Source organism: Rhamphochromis longiceps, linkage group LG6, assembly GCF_057381845.1.
Source record: "Rhamphochromis longiceps isolate RC_006_pf linkage group LG6, R_longiceps_female_GT1.1, whole genome shotgun sequence".
In the NCBI taxonomy this organism is placed as follows: domain Eukaryota; kingdom Metazoa; phylum Chordata; class Actinopteri; order Cichliformes; family Cichlidae; genus Rhamphochromis; species Rhamphochromis longiceps.
Window position 1 is genome coordinate 17,086,119 of NC_140562.1, and position 23,815 is coordinate 17,109,933.

The 23,815-nt window shown below is 43.0% G+C and overlaps 2 protein-coding genes across 2 annotated transcripts; one reads left to right on the forward strand and one right to left on the reverse strand.

The window, feature by feature from the left end:
• Positions 1–9: 9 nt before the first annotated feature.
• On the reverse strand, positions 10–22,328 carry slc5a10 (solute carrier family 5 member 10). The gene is made up of 15 exons (XM_085409464.1): positions 21,956–22,328; positions 21,797–21,868; positions 21,098–21,202; positions 20,565–20,624; positions 19,397–19,501; positions 19,176–19,281; positions 18,905–18,985; positions 18,599–18,804; positions 16,052–16,187; positions 4,770–4,877; positions 4,529–4,679; positions 4,279–4,447; positions 1,642–1,857; positions 1,041–1,134; positions 10–907 (listed from the first exon to the last, which is right to left on the reverse strand). The coding sequence occupies exons 1-15, from the start codon at positions 22,061–22,063 to the stop codon at positions 711–713; spliced, it is 1,914 nt and encodes a 637-aa protein (XP_085265590.1). The 5' UTR covers positions 22,064–22,328; the 3' UTR covers positions 10–710.
• On the forward strand, positions 8,138–17,343 carry sack1gb (scaffolding CK1 anchoring protein Gb). The gene is made up of 6 exons (XM_085409463.1): positions 8,138–8,368; positions 8,473–9,409; positions 10,870–11,037; positions 11,950–12,074; positions 13,279–14,665; positions 16,416–17,343. Exons 2-6 carry the CDS (start codon positions 8,918–8,920, stop codon positions 16,785–16,787), a joined length of 2,544 nt encoding a protein of 847 aa, XP_085265589.1. The 5' UTR covers positions 8,138–8,368; positions 8,473–8,917; the 3' UTR covers positions 16,788–17,343.
• Positions 22,329–23,815: the final 1,487 nt, after the last annotated feature.

A 23,815-nucleotide genomic window follows, 5' to 3' on the forward strand; every position in this document is an offset into this window, starting at 1 on the left:
AACTTCCGTTTTTTTATCTTTTTATGCACACATCATTCAGTTCAGTTTTGATATCACCTGGAAAAAAAGATTACAGGACCACATAGAAATATTACTACTGATAAAATGAACATGAAATTTCTCATTGTTTCTCATTGGGATGCATTTGGAGCTACACTCACTGTTCCATTGCTTCCATTGGTAAAGACTTCAATATAACAGCTTTAGGTCATGTGTGAGAAGTTCTGATTAAAATTCATAAATCATGTAAATAAAATTTTAAATCAAAAGAACATTTAGTGCAAACATTCACACAAAGCTCTAAACATAACTAAATAATCAACACTGAGCATGTCGTTTCTAGGCAACAATATTATGTCACATGCAAAGCCTGAACCACACTGATGTGCTCTCACTGCATATTGTGAAGCTTTAAATTAAAGGTGATATTTGATGTCCTTTTATTTATTGTTGGTTTGTTATAATCCACACACTTCAACATTTTATTTCCATTATTATCTAAATGTAACTGTTTTAATAGATATGTGTGCTGTGCTGTCCACCGGCATCTACCGGCTTTACACTGTCAGTCGATGTCTTAATGATTCGAGTGAAATCTGAGCAAAAACCTGTTTGTTTCTTCACATTCTTGGATCTAGAGGGATCACTTTCCAGCTCGTGTTGGAGGGACTACAGTTCAGCTGAGGCCAGATGTTAAATCTGACCTCACCTCAGGCAAAGTATGCATAGAGAAAAATGTTAATGCTGACCAGCAGGAGAGCGTTGAAACAGCAGAACCTCGACCACAACACGCTCTCTCGAATGCTGGGGACTCTGGGAGCTGGAGTCTCCTCTGATCTCCGTACTGCTGAGATACACAGTCCTGCCCTCTGACCACATGTCGTCACCCGCCGTGTTGGTTCAGAGTCTGCAACACACACACACACACACACAGAGCGGACACAGTAAGTTACTCAAAAACAGGAGCAGTGTGTGTGTGTGAGAATGACTTGTTTTTCACATGATAGCTGGTTATTCCCCGTGACTGCTGACAAACTTACCCTGGGAGCTACGGTGGCTGATGGAGGACACTTTTTGCAGAGGAATGTCTCTTTTTGGCTCTTCAGTTATTGTCCACCAGGTCAGGTTACACACCTGGGAAAAATTGAAGAAGCAAAACCAAGAAAGTTTCATTTATTCACTATCAAGCAGGTAAAACTACTGCCATTTTGACATGAGGTGACCCTGACAACACCCTGACTTTAACATTTCAAAAGTTACCCCCACTTGCTATTTTTTGCAAAAATGTATAAGATCTTTATTGCATGTGCATTTATAGTGCGTATAACGTGCTATCACAAGCTGTAAACAAGGGACGATGCAGATAGGCACGATTATCTGATGCTAGAGATAAAAGCTGCTTTCAATTGCCCCCTTTTTATGAGAGATCATCACAGCATGCTCTGCCTGTTTGTTTTGGCTGAGTATAACAGCAGACGCCCTTCCTAAAGCAACCCCAGTGCAGACTCTATGTTATAGATGAGTGCAAGTCTGTTTAATTCTCTGTAGTGACAGAGTGTTTTCCCCACCAGACACAGACCATACTTGATTAAGCTTACTTCCCTCATAGTCGTATTATCTATTGTATCCATTTGTGCACACCTGTTCGTGAGTGGGCGGTGGTGTAAGCAGCGATACAACGGCAACCACAATTGCCGTGAGCCCACAGAGCAGAATGGCGAAGTGGAGGTAGTGGACACCACGTAGCACCGCAGGTGCCGAATCCTCAACGCCACATCTGGAAGGAGGGAAGGCAAACTCCAGCACCATCCTGCACACGCCGACCACCAAACCCACCATCAGACCCCAGAAGGCGCCCTAAAAATCACACAAATACACCTAGATTGGATTACATGCCTTTCTGAGCCGAGTAGCTGAATTTAATTGGACAGGAAGCATGTGTCTCATTCCCGAGGCAACTGTGAACCACACATGGGTGCGTTCAGCTAATGTCATCACTTTCCCAGAGATATAATTTGTCATCGTCACATCACTCACTTCTCACTTACTGTTAATACACACAAACACGCAGAGAGGCACAGATCACTCTCCGACTCCTTCAGCCTTCAGTGAAGAATGTGATCTGTGCAGTTTGAAAATAACTGCCTTGTAGCCACACACAGAGAACATATCTGATCTTATTTTTCCTTTATTTTCATTCCACCTGTTCTTATTTTTTAGACATACCTCACATGTACAGTTCCTATAATGTAACATGCACAGATACTAACTAGGATCCAGATATTGTGTTAGTAATTACAAGGTTAGCTGACATTTTTATGAGCTTAATTCACTGCCCAGCTTTGAACACAACACACATTGTGTTCCTGTGCAAACACTTTCGATTGTTTGCAATCTACAGTGTCATTCTGCTCAGCGTGTGACTCATCCCGTGCTGTAATGTGTGTCCTTTGACCCCGTGATTCAATATCATTTATATTTTTATTGTGTTTATCCAAACATACAAAGCTCACAGCTTTTGTGTAACCATGTAGTTCACCTTTTATAACAACCTTTTAATAGGTCTAAAGTGAAATGGTAACATAGAAAAGAAACAGAGACACCATATGAGACACTATATGGACAAAAGTATTGGGACACGCTTCTTAATCCTTGAATTCAGGTGTTTTGAGTCCCATTGCCACAGTGTTTGTAAAGGCAGTCTGCCTTTACAAACACTGGTTTGGTCTAAGGATTCATGCTTCATGGCATGGGTTTCCATGTCTGAGCAGCTCCTTCAGGTGGCCAAGTACTTTTATCTCTACAGTTTATTAATAGGCTCACTTTTGGGATTAAATGTTTCAGAGACTGAGGTCATTTAACAAACTTTTTCTGCCACATTTTTACCCTTTGGCTAAAAAAAGGCCAATCTGGAATGGTCATCACCCTACTGGGAGTGTTGGGTGGGCAGGCGGGTGTATGCAATAAGTTCGTGTATGCAATAACTTGAGAACAAGGTGACGTATGGGATATTTCAAGAAGGATTTTCACCTAGGATTTTCAAATTGGCGCACCTGCTATTAGTTTGAGGGGTAGCACTGATGGCCAACAGTATTTATTATCACTGTAGTGTAATGTTAGTAGCAAACAAAACTGAAGAGCCTAAATCAATGCTGGCGACTAACCTAAAGTGCTCTTCTAATCCATGTTTTGCCTGATTATGATGCCAGAGGAAAACTTAAAGAAGCTATTGAGATATTTGAGCCTTGGCCAACGAAGTGAGCCGACGTGGATAAGATTTTCTTTTACGTAACAGAGATGTCCTTTGACCTGCAAATCACCAAATGTGTGTTTGCTTGGTGATTGCCAGCTCATGTTGTAACCCCAGGCGATTTCACTGCAAACACAAAATAATAAAAATCCTCTAAAGTAGATTCTGTGCAGCTTAACTGAGCTGGAGGGGAAGTAGTATTCACAGTAAGAGGGAAGGGAAATCCTGTTCATTAGAAAAACCTGAGAAAATGCTCTTTCTTTCAGTCTGTGGACAACGTGCCAGCAGCGAGAGCAGACACACCCAGGACGTGCTCTATTAAAACAGGGATCGTGAATATCCAGAGGACTGGTCTTTACTTGCTGGCGATCGACGCTTGAACACGTGTGATATCAGATTTAACCCAGTATGGCTTTCCTTCTCATCTCCTCTGCACTTCATTCTGCAGGTTTTAATTGTGACAGTCACAGCAGGCCTCTGTCGCTCACAGTCTGTTATCAAAGATCACCAATGACTTTTATTGTTTAAAGTGAGAACTCCGGCTCCTCTAGAGGAAGCAATAAACAATACACTTCATGAAGTGAATTACTGATACACACAGCTTTGAGCTCACACACAAGGGACACCACACCAAGCACTCTGTGGGCATGTGTGTGTGTGTGAGAGAGCTGCACACAGCTTGATCCCATTTGAGGCTAATAAAACTATGCAGCCGTTACGGTGTAAGTGAAAGGACAAACAGAGCAAACAGGGGAAAACCTCAAAAGTCCAGAATGTTCTGAGGGCAGGTATCCGGGATGGAGGGTTAAGCTTCCTTCAGTGTGTAACAACAACTTACAGATGTCTTTTCTTTCTGTGTTGTAAGTGTGTTTGGAATAAAATAGCTTTTTTTAACTACATCATGATGTAATTGAACCGCTGTGATTTTTGCTATTTTCATCATGTCACAGAAAAATCATGAATGAAAGACAAAATAGTAATTTCGAGTTGCAGCTGTAACTTTATTATATTGATTGTCAGTGTGCTACCTGCTCATTGGTCCTCTTCCAGAAGATGGCCAGAGTGAAAACAGCAGTGACGGGTGGAGCGAGGTAGCTCGTCACCGACTGGATGTAAACGTACAGCTGCCCGCTGTTGGCTGACTGGAGGATGGGGATCCAGACCACGCTCACCACCACCAAAATCACGGTCACAATCCTGGGGCAAAGGCAAACTGTGTCAGCGCGTCTCTTTTCTTTATGAATCAACCTCCAGCTCATTCACACATGAGTGCCACACCTGCCAACCAGCAGCAGCTCTCTCTCAGAGGCTCGTGGCCGGTGCTTCTTCCAGATGTCCATGGTAAAGAGCGTGGAGCTGCTGTTGAAGATGGACGTCAGCGAAGACATCAGAGCGGCCATCATCACAGCTATCATAAGTCCCCGCAGGCCTGCAAAAATGCATACGCAGACACTCAGATGCAGGTGAAAACACCTGAAAAGTGTTGTGTGGCTGCTTGGGAAAAAAAACACATTCTCACCGCTTGGCATGAGTTCAATGACCAGTTTGGGGAAAGCAATGTTGGAGCATCCAACCTCAGCTCCACACACTCGCACACACTCCTCTGGATCCACACAGCCTACAGAGTCTGAAACATGGAGGCATAGTCAAAAGTTGTGTGCATGAGTGGAAGGTGACTTTTCCTCTCATCCAGAATTCAAGTTTGTTCCCTTTAAGTCCCACGAAAGGTACTAAAGGGCAGATTCAGGGTTGTTCCATGTGAAAGCATTCAAATGTGTCTGTTCCAACTACCTACAACCCTCATTCACAGTCACACTGGAGTAGCCAGCTAGTATCCACTGCTCTACCTCTTTAACCACCCTGAACACCACTGGTTTGCTTTGCAATTTGCTGCTTCGTTACCTGTTTAGCTGATGACAAATTTCTTTGTGACATAAGATGGCATGTCCCTTTACTCACCTTACCGAAGTTTAGAGCGGACACATCTAATCGCTGTGACCCTTGTGGTTGATGCATTGCCCATCCAGCTGTCTCATTCTCATAGCATGCACTGATCCTGAGACCCTCTGTGATCCAGGGCACTGTCAAAATCTGGGTCTAAAGCCGTTTGATCAGTGTAATGTGTCCAAGCTCCTGTACATGGAGCATGTGAATGTTGTTTCTTCATTTCATAGCCATAAACCAATTTAACTTAATAAATGACAAAGTTATTTAGTAGAAATCATGAGTAGAAGATGTGGCTGGGGTCAAACTGTAGATAAAACCAATACTTTGTTCCATGTGTTGATATGACCCTTGGACTTTTTAAAAGTTTTCTCCAGTGAACTATCAGAAAAAAGATACAACATCCATGCACAAATAAGGTTTCTGTCAACTTATGTCACTGATGTTAAACTGGTGGAGTTTCTCTATTAAAACTGCGTCCCATGATGTTCACGCTCAAACCTGTTTATAGAAAAATTAGATCATGGCTTCAGACTGTGGCATTTGAGGTCAATGTAAAATCGATTTTTTAAAACAGAATTTAAACGTAGTTTTCAGCCGTGAAAGTTTCATGTGTCAAAGAATTCAAACTTGAACAGGATTTGGCTTTATTCAAATGGTATGCATATGATTCTGACTTTGCCCCGAATAAATTGGACTCACGTTTTAAAAGCTGGCCTGCTAAAGGGTTATCTACATATGATAGTTTGATAAAGGATGGGAACCTTATTAGTTTTGACACGCTGAAACAGAGACACAATCTAGAAAAACAGGATTTTTTTCGATACTTGCAAATAAGACACTATATAAAGACAACAATCGGTCAGATGTCAAATACTAACGTGGAATTGGTAACTTTATTTAGACAGGCGTACAGTGGGGATGTTGACACAAGACTCATTTTTTTTTGGTACAATTTTTTTATGAATAAGCTTCCACACTCAACTGATTATGTGAAGATGTTATGGGAAAAGGAGGGAGGGATGTGTATTTCTAGGGAAGAATGGACTCAGATGTGGGAATGGCAATGGAGGAGTACTTCCTCCAAAAGCTGGAGGGAGTTCGGATGGAAAACTCTGATAAGGTTCTTTATCACTCCATGTCAAAAGGCTCACTATGATGGGAATCCTCCCGTGAGCTGGCGAAACTGTGGATACCAAGGAGCCCATCACACCCATATTATGTGGGACTGTCCTGTGCTACGGACTTACTGGAAAGACATTCATGGTATATTACAAGGCATTTTTAACTGTACATTCCCTCAGGATATGAAGACAATTTTTTTTGGCTGTATACCGCAGAACTGGTCCAAAAATGACATATGTCTGTTAAGAGCTTTATTGGTTGCAAGTAAGAAATGTATAACAAAGAAATGGTCCTCGCAAGACATACCGACTTTGTCATTATGGTGGGAAATTACGTTAGAGATATATAGGATGGAGGAAGTAACAGCTCATGTTAATGACAGGATGGCCTGGTTCCATCTGTGCTGGGATAAGTGGGTCCAATACGTTAATACCTATAAACCGAATTTTCTCTTTAAAGCTTGAAACCACCAATTTAGTTAATTGTTTACTCCCGACAGAGCTTTCTCCTTTTATTTTATATATATATAATTTTTTTTCCTTTTTTTTTCTTTCTCTTTCTCTCTATCTGTCTTTCTTTCTTCTCGTTTTGTTTCGTTTTTCTCTTGTAAACTGTGTTAATTAATGCCTGTAATCATCTTTATGAGGTAATATTGTAGAAATAAAGAATATAAAAATAAAAAATAAAAAAAAATTAAAAAAAAAAAAGTTTCATGTGTCTAGCTCCTGTATTTATACTTATAAAGTTAGACAGAAGGTTACACTTGGCATGGCTTTATTAAATATGGACAATTTGTTATTGTTAAAAGAAATCTAACAAACAACTGATTCTGGGTCAGGTGGACGGCATTGATTGAGTTTTCCTGGAATGACTCTTTCCAGGTACTTCAAAGGGTCAGTCTGAGCTAGATGGGTTCAAATGTATTGCCTGTTCAGTAAAAAAAAATAAAATCCTTTTCGAGTTACCATCCATTGTGCAGCTAGGAACTAGGAAACACTATCTGTGGGAAAAGTGTTTGCACAAACAGCTGAGTTGGCTCAGAGGCATCATGACCAAATGTTGGATACTTGTTGTGTAGCCTTGTGAGACGAGAATGAGGAAAGGAATATATTAAAGCCACAAACTTTAACATGTATATGCATAATCACACACTACATAGCTACACACGCTCCAGCTTCATTGGCTCCAGTAAGACTGGAGTCTTTCATCAAAGCTACTCAATAATTTTTCCCAAATCACCACCCACAGCTCAGCTGAAACATCCAGGAGACCTGAGACACATTTCATTTTCACAAGTCTGCTACATGTTAAAAAGCGCAAAAAGGGTGACCTATTTGATTCTCTATCTGGCTAATGTTATATATTAACCCTGATAAAGCTATTGTTTTTCAGCGTTACCTTTCAGAGACCCGTGGATAAGCAGCAATCACAGGAAACCGGGGAAAAAGCCTGCACTGATATAACAGTAGAATAACTATTAACTTTTAGGTTCATTTAAATGAATGAATAGTGAAAGTATAAGCTTAAACAGAGTAGTCACGTTTTATATATATATATATATATATATATATATATATATATATATATATATATATATATATATATATATATATATATATATATATATATATAATCATATATTGTATAACTTGTTATAGCCTCTTGGGTTAGCTCCACGGGCTTTCGTAAGGGTTCTAATTTGGGGTGAAGAACAAGATTTCCCCCTGTGTGCTGGCAGGAGGGTGGAGTCTAATGCCTCTCTTTCCTAACCAACTACCGGACACTCCGCCTCTCTGCCCCCGGACACCGAGCTTCCGTTGCCGGATTCCAGGGTCAGACACTCGCCGGCGGCTCCGCCACACAGTCTGCTGGACCTGGACGAACTTCGTGTGACTGCAGCGACACTTTAAAGTAAAGAGGCTCGGTACCGCCACGTTAGCGAAGACTGCTTTGTGTTCTTTCCGGGAAGTTTCCTTTCTTTGAACATCTGTACACCTCTGGCTTCAGGCTCGCGCTCCGACACAACAAAAAAAAAGAAAAAGTGGAAAAGTGAGTCGTCAGCGCCTCAGTCAGACTGAGTCACACACAGTTTAAAAGTTTTACCGAAGGACTAATGACTTCTTTCTTTGTGTCGACTGACTGTTCCGCTTTAGACTGACTCACTGGCAGACACACACTCATCCACCCAGACAGCTGCTCGTCTCTCTCCGTGTCTGCTGGGCCCCGAGGCTGGAGGAGCAGCCGAGCCGGGCCGCAGCTTTCCGCAGCTTTCCGGCTCCTGTCAGGTGTAAGGCGTGGCGCTGGGCGTGGAGGAGGGGGGCTTTGTTCCAACCACACCTGAGAGAGAGAGATATCTGTAACCCGAGAGCAGGGCTGAGCTGGAGCCTGCCCGGGTTGAGGAACTGATAGCGGTTTATTTGCCTCAGATGAAAATATCTGCCACTGGTCTGGTTTGTCCCCGGTCACGCGGACCCGAAATGGACCGTAATGACAGATCGCACTTCTTCCATGTTTGAACCCCCGGACGGACGAGTGGAAAGTGGGTCAGAGTGGTTTCAGTGTTTAACTATTTACTGACCGGCGGGTTTACTGGGGGTCATGGCGCTATCTCAGGTCCAGTGTCTAGACGATCACCACGTCAACTGGCGCGTGAGCGAGAGCAAACCGGAGTTTTTCTACAGCGAGGACCAACGGCTGGCCCTCGAGGCACTCATCGTCGAGGGCCGCGACGCGTTCACGGAATACATCAGCAAGCATGGCGTCCGGGAGTTCCTCTCGGAACCGGAGTTGGAGCGGATTGTACACACGGCGGAAGCATACAGGCCCGGCTACGAGCATCTCCAGAAACCCGGGACGCCAGGGCCAGGAAACACAACTCCGGGGCCCTGGGAAGAGACCGGAGACGATGAGGTGTCTCTCGAGTACTGGCCGGACCGGTCTGAGGGCTCCGTGGCAGAGCTGGACCTAGGCTGGCCCGAGGCCATCTCATACCGAGGGGTCACGCGCGTGACCGTGCACACACAGCCTCCAACCGAGGGGCACACGCACATCAAGGAAGTGGTGCGGAAGAGCATTGCGTCAGCCCAGAAGGTAGGCAGAGAAGAAGATGGAGTTTAGAGGTTCTCCACCAAAACAGAAACGCTTCACAGTGACGAGAATTAACCAGCTTATTGTCTTTTCACCACTTTATGTTGAATTATGTTAATATTCGCAATTTGATGCTTGGATTTTATCGCAAGGTGTTTTTATTTGACTCCTCCATTCATGTAGCCAAAATGTGGGGGACAAAACACATCTTAGCTGAGTACAAATTCATGGCGAGCAGCATAATACAGAGACCTGAAACGCACCACAGCACTGAGTCAACGCAGCAACAGGAAACCGCATTAACAACTCATCAAAAACTGGAGTGCATTTTCTGTGCTGTCAGTGAATGCACCACAGTGAATAATTGTTTTCAATATTTCTCCAGTCAGTGAATGTATAAAGAAGTTCACTGCCACAAACCCGCAAGTTTCAAAACAATGCTTCACCATCACATTAAAGCAAAGAAGAAAAATCACTTTGTGCACTTAATAAAAATGATTTTGCTTGGCGTTAAAATGATTAGGCGAGTAATCAGTTAGTGGTCTGACAGGAAATTACTGTTGTGCCTCATCTGAAAAACACTTTGGCAATTAAGATTAATTGTTAATGACAATAACTCTTCTATCAATCTATTTATTTGTTGGCTGTTGCTGTTTGCATGATCGTTTTATCTTGTTATTAATATTTGTCTGTTGCCACCTATGATGCAGAGCACAGCACATTATGTTAGCCTGACTTTTTTGGACATGTTCCAAGTTCAGTTCACCTTTCTGTCTTCATTTCATAATTTGCCACAGACCCGTCTCAGAAACCCGCTTCCCTTCATTATAGTTTAAATAAAACAAGTCCTGTCTTGACACGAGAACAGAAAAAAGTGGGGGGGGGGGAAATGCCCTGACATCACTGAATTTGTCACATGCCAGCAGTCTTCCTGTCACATCCATAAATGCTGGTACATGTTCATGCAGTAGTCCAGCTTTGCACCTGAGCGACAAAAGAAACATTGAGGCTTAAATGAATCAGACTTAGTGTCAAAGAGAAAGGCTGGTTTTCAATGCACATGTATTTTCACAATAAACGTAATACAAAAAACATGAAAAATTTCAAGACTTATCATCATTTTCCAAAGTCTACCTAATGCTGCTGCTTTAAACGTAATCTTTAAGCTGGATCACATAAAGAGAGCCGCCTGTCTCTACTGTTGCAGCGTTGCGCAGCACATACTGTCCACCCACATTTTATCACCTCTCTGCCAAAAAACAGCCTCTGTTCCTAACAGGCTCTAAACTACAGGAATATTATGCTCAAATTTCTTGTGTTCCCAGCTTCCTTTGGGGATTGAATATCGCTGATAAAAGCAGCTGAAATAGAACCCACCCTCAGAGACCAGGAAGCACTAAAACTAACATTTGTGGTTTTCCTCTATGTGTATGTGTGCTGTTTTTTTTTTTGTTTTTTTTTAGGTGATAGCTGTGGTGATGGATGTGTTTACAGATGTGGATATCTTTCGAGACCTGATGGATGCGGCCTACAAACGCAAGATTCCTGTGTACATAATCATCGACATGGCTGCGGTGCCCTGCTTTCTTTCCATGTGTGGCAGAGCTGATATGCACCGTGGACACCTAAAGGTTTGTATTGCCAGTCACATGCATGCACGCATGGATGATGTTTTGCTGGGCTAGTTATAAAGAAGGGTACGCCCAATAAGTATACAGTAATGGGGAGGGGGAGGATTGGAAAAAACATCTGTTATTAAAGACACCTTTTTGAAATTATATTGTCACTATACAAAGGAACATTTTTGGGCGGCCCATGATTGATGTAGGTTGCCAGGTTTGTGCCTGCGGGTATTTGTGAGGTGCATGCTGCAGCTAGTTTGCAATAGCTTGGTTTTCTTTGTTATTCTCTGGCTCTCTTAAGTTGAGTTGAACTGGTCTAGGCAGTAAAAGAAAATACTTAAGAGTTTCACGGGGGATTTTTTTTGGACTGGAGGCCAGAACGACGGCAGTTAAATTCCTGTCTATGCTGCAGGCAATAAAACCACACAGACTTTTTACTTTCTGTAACATGTTTTCCTTTCGCTTCTCCTTATTCCTTCCTCACGGCATTTACCGCATTGCCAGTCTCTTTTTTATCTGACATCTCTTCCGTTATTGTGAGCGCCATCACTCCCGTTGTTAATGTCCCCTGTGAGATTTCACACACAGCGTTTACTTACGAGGTAACGCTCAGCCTGTCAACCACACCCTTATCACAGAGCCGAACACAAACACCACAGGGTGTGTCAAACAGGCATGCACGTACGTAGATAGAAAGTCTATGCTCTAACCTGTAGAGGCACCCAGTGGGAGACTATGGAGGTATTAAAGCTGAGCACCGGCTCTTGAGTAACAAGGAAACACATTCTCTTCTGCCTCTCCATTCTCTTGTTTCCTCTATTTTGCCCTTTGTTCACTGAAACCTTTCCATCCATCAGCACTAAACCCTCTAGAGGCTTTGGTTACCAAGCACTAACCCTTTATGTATGTGTGCATGTGCAGAACCTGCGCGTACGCTGTTGTGGAGGCGTGGAGTTCTTTACGCGATCGGCACAGAAGGTGCGTGGATCTCTGAGCCAGAAGTTTCTTCTGGTAGATGGAGACAGAGCCATCTCTGGCTCCTACAGGTGAGCAGCGTTCATTTGTGTCTCTAAATCTGCACAATTACATATTTTAAATTAGCCGTTAATTGCATGACCTTTTCCACTCAAAAATAAACAGGCATCCGTGCATTTCCCATGACCTCTGTGGAGGGCTTTAGAGCCTTTCAGCTCGCTGTTTTGGTTTTCTGACCTGCAGGTTTACTGGTCTGGTTTAGTCTTACCCAGTCCTTCCTGCTGCAGCATGCAGCTGCTTGCAGGAAATGGCCTTAATAAATCAGTCATACACATGCATTCCATACAAGACACACAGAGCTAGTAACTAACTGGTGAACATGCTGGAGCCTTTGACCACCATTTGTGGTGAAGAGCTAAACAGAGCTACACGGAGAGTGATTGCTGTTCTGTGTTTGCTAAGATAACACAAAAAGCGTAGCATCAATGTGGACAACTGCTTAAAGCCACTGTACCCCAGCTTTTCTCATTATTGATGGTTATCGTGGTTTCTCACCTGTCAGGGTCCTGACCTCTGAATCCACTTGATCCAGGTGCCTGATTCCTCCGGAAGTGTGACATGAATCGAATGGGTTTTTTTTTACTGTCAGCTTGTTGTTATGCATTGTGAGGCATGGCTAGTGAATTGTGTTTTGAGAAACAAGCGGATCAGTGTTGGCTTAAAATAGTTTGATTCAGACTGATTTGTTGGGGAAAATTGATTCCCCTCCCCAGCTGAAATTACAGAGTAAATGCAGACTCAGTGTCAGGCTAAAGATGTTGACGGAGTGTAAGGGAAGTATATTAAAGTCCATTGCTCTGCTTGTTTTGCTTTGGAGCCAGCAGTTACATGTCATAACAGTCACAATACGGTTTTGTTAGCGGCCAAAGCAAATTTTGAAAATTAGGTGTGTTATCCTTACCGTTTACTGTCATTTATAGTTGCTTCTTTACTGAAATGTCGGTGTAATGTGAGACTGGATCTGTTAGAAGGAATTTGAGGATCAAATGTGATCAAAGACCAAAATGTGGTGCATTACATCAGAGTACAAAAGCGTGTTATAATGATTAAACTATTATAATCTCAGATTTCTGTTTTCTCAGTGGGAGCTGTGACTTGGAAGAAGGAGTTTAGATGTGATAAACAGGACCGGAATAGAGCTGGTAGGAAAAAAAATGTGCAAAGAAAACATTGAAGTCCCTTCTGAGACTTCTCTCCATTTCTGTGTTTTTCCAGTTTTACCTGGTCCTCGTCTCGTTTGGACCGTAACCTCATCACTGTGATCACAGGACAGGCAGTGGAGACCTTTGACCTCCAGTTTCGGGAGCTTTACCTCACGTCCAGAGGCGTGTCACTCAACAAGGTTCCTATGACAGACGAGCCGGTACCTGACCCTCTCCCTCAGGCGGCTCCTGCACCTGTGCCGGCTTCTGTTGCCAGGAAGCTCATCAACCCCAAATACGCTCTTGTCACCACGGGGACCCACATAAGTCCCACTTCATCTGACCAGAACTCCAGCAACAAGAACTCAAACTCCCAGAATCCCACTGGGCTAAAGATGATGAAAGCACGGCTGAAGGGCGTTATTGAAGAGCCACCCATACATCCAGGATTAGCCAATCTGGAGAAAGCATACCTGATTCCGTACCTGCCCACCTGGCCTGAGCCAGACCCACCAAGTGACGTGATTGGCTTTATCAACATCAGGGATGATAAGCGGGCCAATCAGGTTCACTTGCAGAGGTCGGAGAGGTTTGAGGTTAGTCAGGCTATACGCTTCAGCTCACCATTTTCACAGCCAGCACAGACTGAGCAGCCTGCTTCACATCCTGCAAAAGCTGCAGGATCAGCTGACACCCCCTCTGCAAATACAAGCCTGAAGCCTTCGACTCCTGTGAGTCCAACTAACAAACAGCTCCCATCCCCCGCAGCTCCCAACACAGACCAAACTGATTCCCCTAAACAGCCCAACACACCCCCAGCACAGGATGCACACACACCAGCTGCACAGACTTCCACTTCACCACCTAGTGTTACTGCTGATTCACAGCCAACAGAAAATGCTGCAGAACCTCCACAGACACAACCTGTAGCACCTCCTGTTCCTAAACGCCGCACCCTGCAGCTGCTCATAGAACCTGCCTCCTCAGAGAAACCTGGTGAAGCGCAGGTCACTCTGGTAAAAATGGACCAGCTGGAGAGTCTAGAAGGCTCATTTAAGAAAAAGAGACCCCAGAAAGAGTTGACCCTGATACGTGGCCGCTTAACGTCAAAGGACAATGACCAGGACTCTGGGAGCAACGATAATGACAGCCAAGACAGCACCAAGGTCAACTGTGACCGAGCGGTCAATGACGAACCCTCGAGTAACTCCACAGCATCGGATGAGGAGTTTTACGATTGCGCGCAGCCAGAGCCCAATAACCAGCTAACCAATGGAGTGACAACAGGGTCCGGCCAAGGACAACGCCAAGGAGACGGTTTCAACATGATGGCCCGCTTCTCACAGAGCATGCTGGACTTGCGAGAGCCCAACCAATCAGAGGACAGTGCTGCTCTCATCTGCCAATCACAGCAGCTGCGCAGACAGGAGCACCTCTCCCCACACAGGCACATAGGACAGGTGAGCACTCGGTATTACTGCTCGAGTGATGCTAAAATAATCAAAAAATGGGAAATCTCACACACACATCCATACAGCACTTTATCAATGCATGCACACACACACACACACACACACACACACACACACACACACACACACACACACACACACACACAGAAGGATGCATTAGAGGTCATTTGGGGTTCACTATCTTGCCCAAGAATGCATACAAGCATGAGGAGTCAGGGATCGAGTCGCTGACCTTCTGACCCTCTCTTTCACCCGAACCATGCATCAGTATATATAAAAAAAAGTTCTATTTGTTCATGATTACCAAGTAGTATGAAGCTTTAGTGAGTTTGTAATAGAAGGTTCATTACTCATTTTCATAGTGTCAAGTCACATTTTGTCAGATGTACACACAAGGTGTTGTTGCTGGACTCACTTCACATTCGTCACATATGAAAGCTCAGGAAGAACCTCTCGAAGTCACAGTTTAAAACCTCAGTTACCCTGTGGTGTAGTCTTTCAGAGAGGAGTGTATTTTGACTCAAACTTCTATTTTTTTAAATCTCATTTTTTAAGTAGATCTTAGTGCCAAAAGAAAACCAAACAGCCAATGAAAACAAAACTAAGCCGTGAGTGAAACAGGACGTGCACTTCTCTCCTCTCCGGTCTTGTGATTTACTCTGTTGCCAACCCGCACACCTGTTTAGGCACGGTTTAAAGCAAGCAATACAAACTGCTTTGTGACAGATATCCATATAATGTTTATAGCTTCACTTTTCAATATTTATTACCACTTAAAATGAAGCCTTATAAACATAATTTACCACTTTACAATAAACATGAATTATTATCTTTTCATTTTTTAACAGTAAGTAAATGTATTTGTGTTTCTATAAAGTGTTGCCAAGAGTTTAAGTGACATTTTTAAGCTTTTTAAAAACAAGAACACACTGTTTTACTGCATAATCTATATTGAATATCTTCTTTTACAAAGATGTCAGTGTCAGGCTATATTGATGAGTCGCGTAATCATTCAATTAAAAAAAGAAAAAGAAAAGACAAAACAGCTTAATCCATTAGGGAAGTTTCTGCCCTAGATGACACAATGCTTAATCTTTTAAACGTTTTTAATGCGTAATGAGTAATCACTGACAAAACCACTGCTGAAATTCCCAGAAATTGTGATTGCTGTCCAAAAGTATGCAGCACTTACTGGAAAAGCACACATTTATGTAACCCACGTCAAAATAGGTGTGTCTCATCAGTGGTACCAAAAGCAAGTCCCTACCTGCTTGCGGTACATGCTTACATGACATATTTTTCCCCTCCAATTTAAAAGGTATTTGCATGTCTGTGCGCATGAGCGACTGAGCACCCACGCTCGTGTACACTCACCGGGGTAGAGAGCTCGACTGATCATGCCAGGGAGGACGATGAAGATAAAGGGCAACATCTTTAGATAGGCGGCAAAGATGGAGGCTCCTTTCACATGACTCATGTTCTTAGCAGATAGGGACCTTTGTACGATAACCTAAACACACAGAAAGGTGCTTAAAAATATTTCCATAAGACATAATCAGGTAACATATGGTGTAATAAGATATAAATGAATATAATAAATAGTAACATTTCCTGTTAACAGTAGAGAAAAACATGGATAATGAATAGCAGTGGCTCCAGAATTGACCCCTGAGGTACTCCTTAGAGAATAATGGAGGATTTAGAGTTTTAATTCCCTGTCTGTGCTCTTTCTGCTTAGTTGTTTCAGACCTCTAGATCTCCGGGTCGTGATGCAAGAGCGAGAGGACCAACAGTAGTTATCGCCAAACCAGGAAGTTATCATCGGCCCACCCGAGCAGCTGGCCCAGTGATAGGAGGTTACCGCTACTGGCAGGGCCAAATGCTCCAGCCTGACTCGGCCCAGCTGCGCGTAGAGACCCGCTCCGGGCGGTCACCGAGACGACACAGTCCCGGCTACAAGAAGGAAGCCCACACGTCACCACAGCCACCAGCCAACCAGACGGGATTACTTGGAGTTTCTTTCTCAAAAATTAACACTTTTAAACACTTAAGAGCACGAGGAGGAGCACCGCAGAAGAAAGCACCTCAGAATAATAAGCCTGTCAGGTAGATCTGTGGGCCGGTCAGGGAACGTGAGGACATTAATGCTTCATTGTGGGATGTGTTGTTTTTTTGTTTTGTTTTTAATCCTCTTTTTGTTTGGAAACTGCGACGCAAAGCTTACAAGATCTGCTTTACTCTGATATCTCTGGGTGGTTTCAAATGAGTGACTGACCAAAAAGAAAGTTTGCTGACGTGTTTGTGCGGAAATAAACTCTGATAATAACATATCAGGTGTTTGTGTTTACAACATGCAAAACAAGATAGCATGCACTCTTGCAACTGATTTATGAGTGATCTGTTTTTTTTTTTTAAGATATGGTACTGTGTTTGGTCAGCTGTGATTCTCTTCAGCCAACCCATGTCACGCACCGTGCAGTGTATCTGTGACATGCAGGCTCTAGGCTCTAGTGTTGATATCATGGGGACTGGTTGCTGATGGTGAGAGGGTGTTGCTTTGAAATCACTGGCAGACTTCCCTGATTACCTTTGCAGATGTATGAACATGTGTGAAAAACATGGGACCAGAAGTTGTAATGTTGTAAATAAAAAGACAGTTAAATTTGTCCCATTGTTTTGTTTCAACTAGCTCACATAAAGCATTAGTTCATTTAAAAATGCCACTGTATTGTACAAACATCTTAATATTTGAAGGAAGCATATCATTACTAAAAATGAAAGATATTATCTCAAGCATACAGCGCCTGACAACCCAGACAGCTGATCAGGAAATATTCCAGGGTAAATGACTGTGAATGAACACTCCGAGGTATTTTTAGGTATGTTTGCTTTTGCTTCCTGGTTTGCAGAAAAATATAATTGTAGCTTCTTGCTTTCTGAAGGGATTTTTGTAGCCTGGAGCTGAGGTTTGGCTTGCAATCAGCATCTGGGCAACACGGCAGAGCCCAGCCTTTATTCTTTTTGCAGAGGTTTGAGGATGCAGTGACACTAGCGGAACAAAGTCTAGTTTCCAAAGTGCCGCATAAGAAACTGGGAGTGTTGTGGCTCATAAAGAGATCAAATTAATATTGACCAGAATGGAATTCAGCTTCTTGGAGTGGCTCTCCAAACATAGTCCAGTTTCAAAGTCCTCCATGACCCACAGTTAAAGCAGATAAACACGTTCTCAGATTTCTTTAAAAAACTAGTATTATAAGTATTCAGACCCTGTGCTATGGCAGACCAAACTGTCATCAGAAACATCCTTTCCAATGTGTGTAGACCTTGATAATTTAGTTATTCAGCAGAAACGTGGAGGTCATGGCAGTGCGTTGAAACAAAACTTGCAGTCTCCACTGCTCAGCGCCTGTCTAATGCTTTTCTTATGGTGAAGTGCGGGAACAGTGAAGCATGACAGCAGCATCCTAGTATAGACGTGCTTTTCAGTGCCTCAATCTTGAGATTAGTCAGCGTGCTAGAAAGGATAAATAGAGCCAAACACACTGAGGTTTGTAAAAGAAATGTGCTTCAGAATGCAGATCTTTGAGCACAACTGGGAAACAGCATGAAGTGACTTCATGACAAGTGTTTGACAGCCCCGCCAAGACTAAAAAGACAACAAAAAGAATGTAAAATTCCTCAGCAAACACGACAATGGCATTTCACAAATGCTTCTTTGTGGAACTCACAAGGGATCTATGAGGAACAAAAACACCTGCCTGAATAATGTCAGTCAACACAAAAAGGTGAAAAAAAAATTCTTAAAAAAAGCAATAATTCTGTACTCAGAAGATACAAATAAAGTATCAATCTGATACCAATACCAGTATATAGATCGATCCTCACACCTTGAGTATTTGAATTTCGTCCTTCCAGACTTACCTGGTCGGTACACCAGTACCATGTGGCCAGTATGGTGAGCCCCAGAGTCATCCCGGGCCAGGGAAGGTCTCCGGTGACGGCGTCTCTGAACAGGTGCATGGCGTCCTGCCGTGGCAGGTGGCAGGTACTGTTGGGAATAATTTTACTTGGTATCGCTCTGCTGTACCGCTCGGCCAGCTGGCTGTAGCCACCAATCTTATTGAAAGCTGTGGATGCACATTTATTGCTGCTGTTGAACAATTATTGATTGATATTGATTCTGCAAATTGGCCCTGCAATACTTTGTGTTTATGAAACAGCACATACCAGTAACTGTTAGGATAATTGCACCAACGAGCATGATAAACGTCTGGAGGGTGTCTGTGTAAATGACAGCAGCGAGACCACCTGAAAAACAGAGATTTTATTTGCGCAAAGAAACAAACAAGTGCCGAGTCTTACGTTCCAAAATATGCAATATGTTTGTCTCTGGGATTTCTGTTTGCATAATAAAATATTAGAATTAACGTTCATCAGAATTGTTGAAATTCTTTAAAAGAGCAAAAAAACGCGAATTGTAATGCACTTTCATATCTACCTGCAATGGTGTAGAGCGCAGTGACCACCAGCATGAGGACGGTAGACAGGTACAGGTTCCACCCAAGACACACCTGAACAAACAAGGCTCCAGAGTACAGGTCAGTCTGGTGAGAGAAACATGCCAGTCAGCGATGTTGGCAAACAAATGAACTCACATCTGAGACACTTGTACAGTCAGATGGGGTTGTATGTAGGTGTGTTTGTGCCACATAGTCATACTGAAATCTTTGTGAAGATGGACAACATCAGCGAGAGGACAGCCAGGTAGGTTCTGATCCTCTCTCCTCCAAAGCGACGTCCCAGATACTCTGGCATGGTCACGATCTGGACACAAGACAGTTCAACATCTTCAGCGTGCCACAGCTACACGGAGGAGGCATACTTTAAGAGACAATTTATCCCAAAAGCTACAAAATCTATATATTTTTCTTCATGGCCTGATAGTCTCATATTGCCATTTTGATTATTTTTCAGTGATAATGCAATATCAGTCTGTAGAAGAAAGTGTGAGCTGTCTGGGAGAAAACATTTGTGCATGTGACAGGAAGTAAACACTACTGATGTTTGCTCTCAGCTGCGAGCTTCCCTTTTCTGTGAAATTGCATCACAAGATGTGCGGGGGGGAAAAAACCCTAAGTGACTTGTACAAAAAAAGGACGGGTAGATCAATAAGGTCAAAGTCTATTTATACCACTGACCACACACAGATCACTTTGATCTGCAGTGGGTCTGACCAGTGAAACTGTGATAAATGTGCAAATTACAGAAAAGGTGCTGGTAGTTCATTGGCCAGACTGTAATTATAAAAATGCATATACTGTCTTTTTTTTAACTACTGCAGAAACAGACATTTCTGTGGAAGGTTGTGGGATCAGTAGGAAAAGTTGTAAAACTTATGAGAACACAGCTCACAGGTCAAAATCTATGCACGCCATAACATTTTCCAAAGCTGTCCAGTGGGCCATCTTTCCCGACCGGTTCTGGTCCCTGTACCTTATGTTTGACACCCCTGATGTGGCTGGATAAATAACCCAAAGGGGAGGAAAAAAATGCGAGTTATGTCCAGTGACCTATTTCCTTAAGAAAACTCTGGATGGATTCAAGATACCGACTATGAAGAAGTTTAGTACGTTCACAACTGTATTTATGACTTTATTTTTTTAAATATATGTGCCAACAAACAATAAAATGAGTACTAAGATGTGTGTGTGTGTGTGTGTGTGAGTGCTGTGCAGTAACACCCTTCTGGGGAATTTACAAGGCGGGGGAATCCTTGTTGGGGAAAAGCCTCCTGGCACCAAAATGTACCTGCAGAACCAGCCTGAACAAGCAGATGGGTACCTGTGTGAGTGTGTGTGCATGTGTGTGTTTGTGTGTGCCGACCAACCCCTGAGGAGATGTAGACAGGCACAAATACCCAGGCTAGAGCCAGCAACACATAGGTGGCCTGGGGAGAAGGGGTCAGATAGAAAACAGAGGGGTTTAATGAGAAATCCGCCAGAGTCAGCTCACAGGTCTCTTTATTTAAGACGCATGCTCTGCGTCCACATAGGACAGCTATGCTGCTGCTGCCCCCTGCTGTAAGCTGCCTGTTACAGCTGAAGAGAGGAAGACATTGAAATGACAAACTTTTGTGGTCTAGACAGCCATGTTCATATTAGGTAAACTTTCTGTTGTAAAGCAGGTAATTGCAACTGATGTTATTTTTATTTAGCTGCAAATGTCATATGTCCCCCCCCCCTCCTTTTGTCTAGTCAGCACACCACAAAAGAGAGAAGTTGTTGAAGGATTAGCAGGCTTGTTCTGCTTCATTCCATGCCACAATGCATTTAATCACCATTAACAGATACAACAAAACAGCATCTCGTATTGTTTTGATGAGCACGCATGTTTCTCTGACTGCGGTTTTGTGTTTCTCACATTCCATTCAAAGCCGGTGACAGCGATGCCTCCGGCAGCTCCCGTCCCCGCCAGACCGATGAACAGACCCGAGCCCTCTGAACTGGCAAAGAGAGACGATCCAATCTGTGCAAGACAGAAGAAAAGGTCTGGAGGTTTTACTGCAGAAATACTCTGCTGCAAACACCTGACCTACATGCAGAGTTTGTGGACTTGATGCTTGTGCTCAAAATGATGGAAAATCTTCTCAGAGGGTTCAAAACTTTTCTTTTTTTAAACCTGCAACTGTAGCATTTGTCTTCTTTCATTTCTCATGTAGCCTCATTAACGTCAGTGTTTATCATCACATTGTTATTTACTTAATGAGAAACAGTTTCCGTTAAGCATAAGTCTACCAAGTCTCTCTTAAGTTCAGAACCCAGCTTGGCCTTACAGTTTTAGCTGTAAGGGGTGGCTGAATTTTAGTAAAACAAGGAGAATTGATTTCTACATTTTTCTATCCCCCCACCCCCACACACAAAAAATCCACCCTTTTAAGTGCCTGTAAGAACCATACAATTGTTTACTGATGCTTGATTCACAGAACAAATCTACCCAGAAAGTTGTGTATCTCCTAAAGTCAGTGTAGCCTACATCTATCACTTTTACCATCTGTGAAAACTAAAATCAACTTATTGCAGGTCACGCTTTATTTCCACAGTTAATGTCAGATGGACTCACCGGCCACCAGGCCATGTCCCTCCCAGCCAAGAAATATCCACTCAGTGTGTTTCTGCTCACCCTGCATGAGGACTGACACACAAACTGATTTGCACAAACATCCAAAACGAGCTGAATTAGTAGAACGGCACAAATTCATTCACGCCTCTCGATTCTTACCCAGATGCCAACAGCGAGGTTGAGAAGAAAGTAGGTCGCAATGACAATGATGTCTGAGAAGCTGAAAGACTGCGACAGGGCGTAGAAGCTGATGGTGGAGTTAGACATCCTGAGCGTTCGCGGCACTGTCGAAAGGTTCCCTGCGGCCACACACACCTGTCCGCCTCTGCGATTAGATTCTCATCTGACGCTGGAACTTTGCAAACACCATAAACTCGAGAAGAAGATGATACACACCCTAAAAATCTGCAAATCCTTGCCTTTAAATGCTCACTTCCCATCCAATGCACTCACGCTGTCAAACACACACACCTGGCCCTCGCCTGCGAGCTGACTGGTCTGCTACCAAAACATCTCGAGGCACACTGTTACATCTGAGTGTGAAGAGGGCAGACCAGTGGCTGAACTGATGATTAAACACATCACCTTAATGTGGCACCTGAAGTGCTGACACACACACTCTGCTAGGGGATAATGGAGTGCACAGTGTGTGCGAGCAGGGAAGTACTGATGTAAATCAGAGTCCACGGTGACACACACACACACACACACACAGATGGTCAATCATTGCCGATGACAAGTTTATAATCATTAGCGTCTAAACACACAAAAATCTGTTCTGGGAAGTGCTAAGCAGGGTCAGTGGAAGTGTGTGAGAACGTATCTGAGCTGTTTATGGTTTCATCCTGATATCTTCAGGAGGTGATACAGTAAATAAGACCCCATAGAGGCCTTTCTTTACAAAAGAAGATGCTGGAAATGCTGGAAAAGTGCCACAAATGGATAATAAATATAGTGTATTCTTCTTACAGCAGCTATTCTGATGAATAGTAGTAGTTTAGTTCATTCTGTCTATAGTATAGTTCACACACCTGGATGCTTTCATATCAGACCCCTAATTAATGCTTACCTGTTACTTCATGGCAAATTTGCTGCTGTAAAATCTGCCTGTGCTACAGTCTGTAAAAACTCATTCACACAAACATTTTTTTAATGTGTGTAAAATTTGTATTTCCCTTTTTATATAAATTATTTTGAGTATGAGATCTTAACAAATGGATAAAATGAAGAAAAAAAAGGATTTGCCTCATTGTGCAGGTCATGAGATTGTAAAAATGTATTTAGGCTTAAATTTTAAGTGGCACCAGTTTAGCTAACAGTGTGAGCAGGAAACCATATGTCACTAAAGGCTGAATGCAGCGGCCCGGATTTGACTTTGACCTGCAGCCCTCTGCTGTATGTCCTCGCCATTCTGTCTCTTCCTGTATGCTCTCCACTGTGCTGTCATTTATTTATTTATACTGGGTACATAAATGCAGACATCGGGTGGTTATAGCTCAGGAGGTAGAGCAGGTCGAGTCTGCACGCCAAATATCCGGGGGCAAGATGCTGAAATAGGTCATCGCACATGAGAATATGAACGTGTGAGAAAACCCTTAGGTAGACAACAAAGTACGAACCAGGAAAGTTGTATAAAGTGCTTTGATTGCTCAGGTAGACTTTTCAGGTAGAGTATAAATGCACTATATGGGGTGGCTGTGGCTACAATGTAGCTTACCATCACCAGTGTGTGAATGTGTGTGTGAATGGGTGGATGACTGGATATGTAAAGCGCTTTGGGGTCCTTAGGGACTAGTAAAGCGCTATATAAATACAGGCCATTTACCATTTACCATTTATATGAGAATCATTTGCCATTCATATCTGAACAGTAGCACATATTTTATAATCTTGCCTCTGTACACCACCACAGCGGATTTTAGATTAGTCGATCGAGATGTGCCTGAAGTTTAGGAATTACAGGTGTTTTTAATTCACAGTCCCCATTTTCAGAGGTTGAAACTTAATGGGACAATTGAC

Bases quoted from the DNA above. Each gene is read 5' to 3' on its own strand.
- slc5a10 (XM_085409464.1), bottom strand. From the start codon at position 22,063: ATGTCTAACTCCACCATCAGCTTCTACGCCCTGTCGCAGTCTTTCAGC. The intron at 18,986-19,175 runs GTAGATATGAAA...TCTGTTTTTCAG, and splicing joins TGCGCTCTACACCATTGCAG to GTGGTCTCGCTGCTGTCATT. The intron at 16,188-18,598 runs GTAAGTCTGGAA...CTGTGTGTTTAG, and splicing joins GGTACTGGTGTACCGACCAG to GTTATCGTACAAAGGTCCCT.
- sack1gb (XM_085409463.1), top strand. From the start codon at position 8,918: ATGGCGCTATCTCAGGTCCAGTGTCTAGACGATCACCACGTCAACTGG. The intron at 11,038-11,949 runs GTTTGTATTGCC...GTGCATGTGCAG, and splicing joins TGCACCGTGGACACCTAAAG to AACCTGCGCGTACGCTGTTG. The intron at 12,075-13,278 runs GTGAGCAGCGTT...GTGTTTTTCCAG, and splicing joins GCCATCTCTGGCTCCTACAG to TTTTACCTGGTCCTCGTCTC.